Consider the following 9,994-nt stretch of genomic DNA (forward strand, 5'->3'; position numbering starts at 1 on the left):
TAACATGGTATGTATTCGTGTCCATACGTCTGACTGATGCAACAAATATTTTGATTCAGCAGTGGTCTTCAAACAATATCAATCCACTTGATTCTGCAAGAGTAGAATAAAATCAATCCATTGCAACTGGGACCAGCCTCTGGACAATGGAGGCACGCAACCAGGTGACTCAGAAAATATGGAAGCATGCTATTCCAGCTGACACCTAAAGTTCTACTACTTGTTGTCCTTTGTGGAATTGTAGGTCTTAAAATGAATTGTAGGTTTTGAAATTCTAATCTTCATTTTGCAATTCTTGGTCAAGTTTGTCCTGGAGCCTTGTAAAAGGCATTGCCTAAGTTAGGCTTTTGACAAATAATTATCTGATGAAGTTCCAGTAGGATCCTTGAGATAACTTCTATGATCACTTTGCTCACTGAGCTGCAAGCATGCCTAGATTGTTGGCCACAGCTAAATGACCCTTCAGTTTTGGTGATATTATTTTAACCATTTACAATTGATTAAATGAATATGTACCATTGAACAGAGTGTTCCACACTTATCTTGGTATGTTGCTGCTGATAAATGATAATGGACAGAGTATTGACTTTTCCTCAACCATGGCAGGTACACCAATTTTAACTGTAAAGGCCCTTCATATCAATTCAGCGATTCTTGCTGCAAGAAGTCCTTTCTTTCTAAAGGTATTTTCTGTAACCATGTGAAATGCATGTTGTACAGTCATTTCAAGTTTCTAATAAGTTTCATGTTTCTTAGCTTTTCTCGAATGGCATGAAAGAATCTGATGATCAGACCCATCCAAGAATTAGGATTGCTAATTCAGGTAATGTGATAGCTTAACTGTAACATTCCTCCTCATATTTTATTCTAATTTGCTATTGTGGTTGTGTTATACTATATTATTTTTAATAAAAGCATGCTTATTATGGTATGTATTGCATGTACCATGCACCATCTTAATATCCCTGACGCATGTCGTCTCCTTTAGTCATCGATGTGGGCAATTTGTGGATTAACTGACTCTCTCTTAATTTGGGATTAACTCTCTTAAGTCTCTTTTTGATAGTCAATTATGAGGTAATTTTAAGGTCAAAAGTAATTTATGAGCCATTAGGAACAATTGTATGAAATGGCTGAGATCGTTTGGATTCTGCCAACTCGTAAGTTCTCTATAGTAGTATAGATATAAAATTTTCCGTGATTGGAAAAGGGTTAATCTCCCATGGAGCTTTTCTCAATACTGTAAGTCAATAATCAAATTAAACAATTATTTTGGGTACAAAGAGATTGTCCTTCTTTTGTTAACTTCTTTATTGAACTGTTCTCTTATGGTTTTTCTGTTTTCATTTTACTTGGAACAGGAAAATGCCCTTATGGAACTTTTAAGCTATATGTACAGTGGAAAGTTGACAACAACTGAGCCCACTCTTTTGCTGGATATCTTGATGGCTGCAGACAAGTTTGGGGTTATCTCTTGCATGAGGCGTTGCGGTCAGCTGCTCACAAGCTTGCCTATGACAACAGAATCTGCACTGCTCTACATAGACCACCCTTGCTCGACTTTAATGGTCGCTGAGGTCCAGCATGTGATTGGTGTTGCCAAGGAATTCCTTGCAAACAAGTACAAGGATTTTGATAAGTTAGTGATCCCCATTTCATGGAGCCATACTTTGTTTCATTTTTTAAGAAAACTGTAGACATTGATGTCGCAAAATCATGCATTTAGTGTACTTATGACATGGTTTCTCTCATTTCAGGTTCAGACGTGAACTGATGAATATTTCTCTTGCTGGGATCGAAGCCATCTTTTCAAGTAGTGACATACTTGTGAACTGTGAAGATATCTTATTTTGTTTCATGCTCGAGTGGGCCCGTGCGCGATACCTAGAATTGGAGGAAAGACGCAATATATACGCTTCAGTCATATGACATGCACGGCACTTCAGAAGATCCTAGCATGCATTGATGATGATATAGATCATGAGCAAGTAATTAAGCGTATTACTGAGGTACTTCTACACAAAGCTTACCCAGAACAGATGGAAGGTGCTGTTGCAGCAGACGTAACTCAATTTCCTGAGCGAGCTTACCATTTCAAACCTGTGAAATTGGTTGCTTTTGATCGACCTGCCCACATGTTATAGTATACTTGGATCTAACACGCCAGGAGTGCTCCCGATTCTTCCCATCTGAAGATATATGCTCGCAAGTCTTCCGGCTTGCAGGGCGGGACTTCCTTCTCATGGCAAGCTGTGAGATGGATGAGCAGAGTAAGTCGTACAGCTTTGGCCTCTGGTTAGGAGTCAAGAATGTGAAGGGCTCAACATGTTTGGCCGTAGATTATGAGTTTGCTGCAAGAACAAGATCGTCGGGAAATTTTGTCAGCAAGTTGAAGGAAAAGGCTACCTTCACCGGTGATTGGATGGCGGTGGGGCGTGAAGATATTTTTGGTGCTCCATGGTCGACGTTCATTGCCGATGACAATCTCTTCATCGAGGACGTTCTGCATCTGAGAGCTGATTTGGCTGTGCCACAGCAGCCTGAATTACATCACTGATGATGTGTGACTCGGTGGAGTTAGGTCATGTGTGCAGTATCAGTCCCTTGAATGCGTTCAGCTGTAATCGGGGATTTTGTTGGTTGACTGGGCACGTTGGCAGCGGGTGAGTTTTTGGTAGTTCACGCTTGTGCCTGTGGTCTAATTTCGTTATTTCAGCGTGTGTGCTGGAAACGCTTTGGCGCCTGAAGAAGGATGTAAGGAGATGATGGAGGCTCTTAGGATAATGGAAGTTGAAAACTGGGGTGGTGGATCCTTAATTTTGATCTTCCTTTCTCTTCTTGTTAAATATACTGGGGCCGTGTATCCTTTTGTTCAAGTTCTCACCCACCTGCCACCCTCACAGCTGGGTGGGTGTTTGAAACAAGTGATGTTGAACATCTGAACTTACCAAAAAGGTATGATACTTGCATGGAAACAAGAAAGGTAAGGACTCCGGGTTACCTGACTGCTTGTGCGAAGTCGGGTTACCTGATCCTTGGTTATGAAAAAGCTCAGCCAAAAAGATTGCAAAAATCATTGAGAGTGTTTCAAAGTATTCTCATGCCCCTTATCTCTACTCTAATTTTAGTTATTTTGGTGCCTGTGCTGGAAAGGAGGCTTGGTGCCTGAATGATGCAAGGATGCTCTTACTTTTGATCTGACTTGCACTCCCCACCCCCCCCCCCCCCCCCCCCCCCCCCCCCCCCCCCCCGCGTGCGGTGTCAGAGTGCTTATAGGTACTCCCTCCGTTCCACAATTTAGTGCCTATAGAATTTCTAGAAAGTCAAACTTTGAGTAATCCTATAAAGATGAGACAGATTTTCATACTGTATTATACTACTCCCTCCGTTCCTAAATATTTGTCTTTTTAGAGATTTTAAATGGACTACCACATACGGATGTATATAGACATATTTTAGAGTGTAGATCCATTTATTTTGCTCCGTATGTAGTCACTTGTTGAAATATCTAGAAAGACAAATATTTAGGAACAGAGGGAGTATATGTTTGGTATTATAGGTATAGATAACTTTCTCTCTAAATCTGGTCAAAGATTGAAATTTTTGACATTCTGAAAAATCTTATGGAACGGAGGGAGTACATTTTTCTGACTTACAATGAGAAAGCTGGCCATGGAAACCTAGTGCGATTTAAGGTAGAGCAGCTTTCTGGGATTGTGCATGTATATACTCCCTCCGTTCCTAAATATAAGTCCTTTTAAAGATTTCAATATGGACTACATATGGATGAATATAGACATACTTTAGAGTGTAGATTCACTCATTTTGCTCCGTATGTACTAGTTCATATTAGAATCTCTAAAAAGACTTACATTTAGCAACGGAAGGGGTGCTATGTTTCCGTATGGTGACGATGAGTAGTTTGTCTGTCTGAACAAGCTGGTAAGTTTTGACGGGTCTGCATGGACCTGTGCCTGATTTCCATTCGAAGGGTGACAGACAGACAGACAGACAGAGATTTGTTTGGATAAGTGGACTGGTAATCGCCATTCATACAGCAATATACTCTCCCTGTAAAGAAATATAAGACTTTTTAGATCACTGCATATTTCTTTACAGAGGGAGTGTGTCTGAACTTTGAACAATGGGCGGCTTTATTTCCTCGGCCTGAGCAGTACAGTCAGATTCAGACAGAGTCTCCAATCCTTAGAAGCAACGGGCAGAAGGCGTGGTGCCCGTCCGGGAACACACGCAGGAGGAGGCCGGAGCACCTGTTGTTGCATGTTGACGGGCGGCCTTGTACAGAAATTGCTGGATCTGTGCGTCCTGCCTGAAGCTGTAGGTGTTGGTTTTGTTGGCTCGTGGTGGGATTTCTTTCAGACAGAGAGCCTCCGTCCACCACTCTCGGAACCTGAGCATGAGCACGAGCAGACCAACGAGCTTCTCGGCGATGGCCCGTCCCATCATCGACGGGCATCGCCGATGGTGTGCTGCGGTTGCATCGGAGATCATCATCCGACGGGTGTGGAGCAGTTGGCGTTACAGTCTTGATGATCGCCGCTTCAATGGGGTTCCGGTTTGTGTCTGGGGTCCTTTTGATGTCCTGAAACTGCAGGTGTTGATGTCCTGAAATTTTCGTTCCATTTTTTATTCACAAAAACTTGTTGAAACTTTCCCAGGTTGAATATAAGGTTAGTGTGGATTTTTGAGAATTTTTTCAAAAAATTCTGGGCACTTCTATTCTTTTGGCAGATGGCTGACATGGTGGCTGACTGGATTGTTGACCAGTCAAAACCCAGTCTAGAGTTGTTTTTTGTGCCTTTTTTAGTTCAAGATTGTACTAAAATAGACGGTTTCGTAGTTTAAGGTTTGTATATTAGACTTTGATGGTAGTTTAAGGTTCTAATATGAATTTCTTTCTTGTCCTAGCTAACTTGCAGGGGATTTGTTTACTCATTCATGCATAGAATGCTTTTCTTTTCGTTTGTGAGGAGTGAAGTTTGACCGTCGATGATGGTGACTTGGAGGTTGTGGCAATGGCCGAGTCGGGTTCAGTTGCATAGTTAGGATCTTGGCACGCCCAGCCTTATTGCTACAATGAGCATCTGCCCAGCCTGTCTAGCGCTCTCGATTGAAGATGCATCCAATGGCCAGAAATGCCCAAAACTGTAGATCCGATGGTCAAAATATTGATGACCCGAGGGGGCTCGATTAATGCTTCAGTTTTAATGTCTTTAAATGTTAACAGTGATGAATATTTCTCGCATTGCCTACAGTCAACCAATCAACTTGTAGCCATTAGGTGAGAAAGCAATGGGCCAGATTTTGGTCATAAGTTGGACTGTACTATTTTGCAGACACAACCTTGTACTTTATCAAAATCAACCCACACTTTACATCTCACACTCCCAAGAATAAACCTCCATGTTTAATTTTCTATGCCAAACACAAAAAGGGCAATGTATTTTGAACCAAATGTCCAATTTCATATCAGTTTGGACGGTCATCTTTGTCTTGACGAAAATTTTGAAACAAGATCAATGTTGAATATGTTTCTGATTTTTTTCTGCCTTTATATAATGGGGATATACCGAAAAGGGACTATACACATCTAACAATTATCTCTTGCATGAGGCGTTGCAGTCAGCTGCTCACAAGCTTGCGTATGACAACAGAATCTGCACTGCTCTACATAGACCATCCTTGCTCGGTTTCAATGGCTGCTGAGGTCCAGCATGTGATAGCTTTTGCCAAGGAATTCCTTGCTAACAAGTACAAGGATTTTAATAAGTTAGTGATCCCCATCTAATGGCACCATGCTTTGTTTCCTTTTGTGAGAAAACTGTAGACATTGATGTCGCAAAATCATGCATTCAGTGTACTTATGACATTGTTTGTCTCATTTCAGGTTCAAAAGTGAGTTGATGAACATTTCTCTTTCTGGGATTGAAGCCATCTTTTCAAGTACTGACATACATATCAAATGTGAAAATGACTTATATTACTTTATGCTGGAGTGGGCCCGTACAAGATACCTAGATTCAGAGGAAAGACGTGAGATCTTGAGTTCTCGTTTACTTCCACTGGTTCGCTTTAGTCATATGACACGTGCAGCGTTTGTGGAGATCCTTACATGCACTGATAATGATATAGAGCATGAGCAAGTAACTAAGCGAATTACTGAGGTACTTCTAGACAAAGCTTACCCAAGACAGATGGAAGGTGCTCTTACTACACAAACCTGTCAGCAATTTGCTGAGCGAGCTTACAAGTGCAAACCTGTGAAATTGGTTGTTTTTTATCGACCCCGCCCACAGGTTACAGTTTACCTGGATCTAACGCGCGAGGAGTGCTCTCGAATCTTCCCGTCTAAACATATAAACTCGCACTGCTTCTGGCTTGCAGGCTGGCGCTTTTATCTCAAGGCATCATGTGAAATGAATGAGCAGAGGAAGTTGTGCACTTTTGGCCTCTGGGTAGGAGTCCGTGAGAATCCGAAGGGCTCAACAGATTTGACCGTAGATATTGAGCTTGCTGCAAGGGTTGGATCGTCAGGAAAATTTGTAAGCGAGTTGGAAGATACGTTTACCTTCAATTCGTCAGATCGGTTATATGGATGCAATGATCTTTTTGACATGCCATGGTCGATGTTCATTGCTGACGACGACGTCTTCATCGACGGTGTGCTGCATCTGAGAGCTGATTTGGGGGTGGCGGTGGGGCGGCCGGAATTACAGTCTTGGCGATATCTCACTCAGCAAACTTAAGTAGATCGGCTCGATGTAATTTCAGTTGGTGTGGCATGTTGGCAGCATGGTTCAATGCTATTTTTGTCTCTGAAACTTTAGGTGGCATGTTGGCAGTGTGGTTCAGTCGCGGCCGCATTTCGTTAATTATGCGTCCGTGTTGGAAAACAAACTAGGCTTGCCTGAATGAGATGTAAGGAGGCTCTCACTTGCAATGGGAAAGTCAAAAACTGTGGCGAGATGTAAGCACATCTGATCTGACTTTTTTCTAACCTGCTCAAAATGTCAGGGTCCATCTTTTTTTGTTTCAGGTTCAGCGGAACCTTCTTTCTATACATGCGTGATTTTTCAGCCTGTTTTTGTTTGTTCTCGATTAGATTCGCCAATCGCCATCACCAGCTCGGTTGTTTGACGACGAAGCTGATTGTAGCAATAGTATTGGCCAGAGCGTGAGATGCAGCAATAGTATTGGCCAGAGAAGCTTCCTGGGATTGTGCACTGATATGTTTCTCTATGTCCTGATGAATGATGTGTTCCCTCGCGATGATGCTCTGAAGAAACTGTTGAGTTAAAAAACAAGAATATCCCAACCATATTTATTTTGCAAAGTCTTACTCCCTCCGTTCCAAAATAGATGACCCAACTTTGTACTACTCTTTGTACTAAAGTTAGTACAAAGTCGAGTTATCTATTTTGAAACGGAGGGAGTAGTTCAGAAAGAAAAAAAATGGAAGGAACACATCATCGATATTGTTGCTTCAACCAAGACATAACAGGATTACATTGTGCAAGTGTATCCTCGCAGTTCAAGTTTGAACATTCAACTCAAGTCCGAAGCAACTTTGCTGAGTGAGATGGATCGTAGTTTAGGTTTTCTAAAAAGACACCTACTAGTTTGTTAGATGTAGCTCTAGATATTTGGGTTTTCTATTCATGATTAGTACTGTATGGTGGTACCATGTCACGTAGTACAATGGGGACTGTCTATGGGTAAAATTGCCTCCCCAAAACTGCTTAGCAACAATTGGACAAGTGGGTTTGTCCTAGACCTCTTTCCGATGATTTTTTCTTTGTGTAATTCTAAATTTGTGTTAGTATACTTTTTTTGAATACGTTCTATTGGTTATGAAAAAGTCAAGGTATAGATTGTGCAGTTCAAGAAGGTCGAGATAATATCAACTTCGGACGTTCTTATTTTGTTGTTACTTGGTACGATTGTTGAGTATCAATGCATGTTGTTTCCAGAAGCATGTTTGACCTCTTTCCTGCGCATGCGTAGTTTGGGGAGAGCTTGTAAGACTTGCAGGAACGGCCAGATCTCAATAGTAAAGGATTTTGTTTTTTACTGTGTTTGTGATAAAAACACGTTCTAATCATTTCAAGGGAGTGTGCAGCAGAGGACCTGTTTTTCAGAGGGATGCACCATGTATGCAGCGTCAACATAATATGAAGATTTTACTTGCATCCACGTAGTAACTATTGCATTTGTATTTTTTCTGTCCCTATGATTGGATGCAAAACTGCAAGAGTGTGCCAGCTGCGGGTCAATGTTTAAGGTTATTGCTGCCATTGGTTCACTGAGTGAAATATCTGTCGCTTCGTTCCAACTTAGTCCTCCCTGCTCCGAACGGGTATAATACAATATTATTTACTACTGTTTTGGGTGTCTTGTTTCAAAAGAAAATGAAAAACTTCGGTGAAATAACTCATTTGTGTCTATTTATCATAAATTCAAGATAGACGGGCGCAGCAACAAGCGCCATCAATGATCTAGTAAGCTACTAAAGCAGCACAAGGTACTAGGTTCCACTTTTTTATGTGAGACTATCCAACTTTAGTGGATGTGTATCCCATGAAACTCAATGTAATTTTTTTGTATATGTACATACGAAATGGAGTATTCAATCGATGTTTGTGTTTTGCATTGTTGTGCTGCTAGCAGTAATCCTACTGGACTGCTAGCAGTGCAGCTTATAGCTTGCAACTAGATTTATACATCACTTACCGACCAGTTAGCAAGAGGCAGTCAGTGATAAGTCTTTGGTTCATGCCGTCTGATAAGTTGCACTGCCGGCCGACCCATCAGTGAAGAAGCTTACCACAGACGGACAATGTCATCACTGACTCGGGAGGCATAGACCGGCCACTCACGCGTCAGTAATATACACTTTTGGCTGACAGCGCTATCCGTGCCTGTAGCAGTGACATCTACAACGAGACCCCTCAAAAACCCCTATACGTCCAGGCGGATGTCCAGCTAGACAACCCCATACCCTGCCCAAACGACCGGATTGTCTGGTACCCCCCAAACCCAGCCAATACATGGGGCGGATATTGGGAGGACCGGGCACGTCTGCCACGTCGGACTGACAGGAGGCCTCACCAAAACCCATCGGTCCACCAGGCGGCTCCTCCAGTTCAGTGAGAACGCATTCATGGCACCGCTCCGGCGCTCAGCCCGAGGTGCCAAAACCGACTATTTAAGTCGGACGACGATTCTAACCTTAGCCCATCCCCATTCCCGTCCTCTCCCTCCCATTTGCGCCTCTACCACGACCCTGTCCGGGCACCAGTCCGCTTCGACCTCGTCGTCTGCTGACTGCCATGGTCCGCACCAAGGTGACCTACTACAAGATGCTGACCCGGAGCGGCGGGCGAAGATCTAGACGAGGATGTGCGCTATCGAGGCACGCCACTCCACTTGCATTATAGACGACCTGCCTTCGAACTATCTGGGTGAGAGTTTAGAGGATGAGGAGGCGGTGCTAGAGCAATAGGAGGAGATGGAAGAGGGGGAGGTGCAGGAAGAGGAGGGGGGAGATGAGATGGGAGAGACGGAGGCAGAGGCGCCGAAGTAGGCCGGATTTTACATGTAGGATGCACTAGCACATTTCGAGCTCGCCAAGCGGAGAAGGCGGCAGAGCAGAAGGTTCCAAGGAAGATCAATCAAGCTAGCAATCAAGCTGCTAGGTTGCTTGCTTCTTCTAGCTTTGCACGTACACGTACATGTACATTTTCCAGTGGACTTGTTCTAGCGCTTTAAAAGCCAACGCTCAACTTGCATCCTTCACGGCCAGCAGAATGCAGTGCGGCGTAGCGTCGTCCCCAACCGAAAATTGAGAGGAAAGAGAAGGGGCTAGCAAAGCCAAAGGGGAGGGGTATATCTCTACATTTTAGTAGATTTTTTTAATAGTTTGCAATATACAATTGTAATGATTTTAGATTTTTAGTGACAATTTAGTGTTGTG

At 42.9% G+C, this 9,994-nt stretch overlaps 1 protein-coding gene and 1 pseudogene across 1 annotated transcript; both read left to right on the forward strand.

Moving 5' to 3' along the window:
• The first annotated feature begins 578 nt into the window (after window positions 1–578).
• Window positions 579–2,849, forward strand: LOC109744808 (BTB/POZ domain-containing protein At2g46260-like; annotated as a pseudogene).
• Window positions 2,850–4,450: 1,601 nt separating this feature from the next.
• LOC109744809 (BTB/POZ domain-containing protein At2g46260-like) lies at window positions 4,451–7,040 on the forward strand. The gene is made up of 5 exons (XM_020303947.3): window positions 4,451–4,576; window positions 4,680–4,691; window positions 4,753–4,805; window positions 5,599–5,790; window positions 5,909–7,040. The coding sequence occupies exons 1-5, from the start codon at window positions 4,451–4,453 to the stop codon at window positions 6,765–6,767; spliced, it is 1,242 nt and encodes a 413-aa protein (XP_020159536.1). The 3' UTR covers window positions 6,768–7,040.
• Window positions 7,041–9,994: the final 2,954 nt, after the last annotated feature.

The sequence above is a fragment of the Aegilops tauschii genome, chromosome 5 (genome assembly GCF_002575655.3).
Source record: "Aegilops tauschii subsp. strangulata cultivar AL8/78 chromosome 5, Aet v6.0, whole genome shotgun sequence".
Lineage (NCBI taxonomy): Eukaryota > Viridiplantae > Streptophyta > Magnoliopsida > Poales > Poaceae > Aegilops > Aegilops tauschii.

What these genes read in the sequence shown, in the direction of transcription:
- LOC109744809 (XM_020303947.3), top strand. Translation starts at nt 4,451, where the DNA reads ATGGCCCGTCCCATCATCGACGGGCATCGCCGATGGTGTGCTGCGGTT. An exon ending in CAGTCAAAACCCAGTCTAGA is followed by an intron (nt 4,806 to 5,598) that starts GTTGTTTTTTGT and finishes TATACCGAAAAG; the next exon opens with GGACTATACACATCTAACAA. An exon ending in AAGTACAAGGATTTTAATAA is followed by an intron (nt 5,791 to 5,908) that starts GTTAGTGATCCC and finishes GTCTCATTTCAG; the next exon opens with GTTCAAAAGTGAGTTGATGA.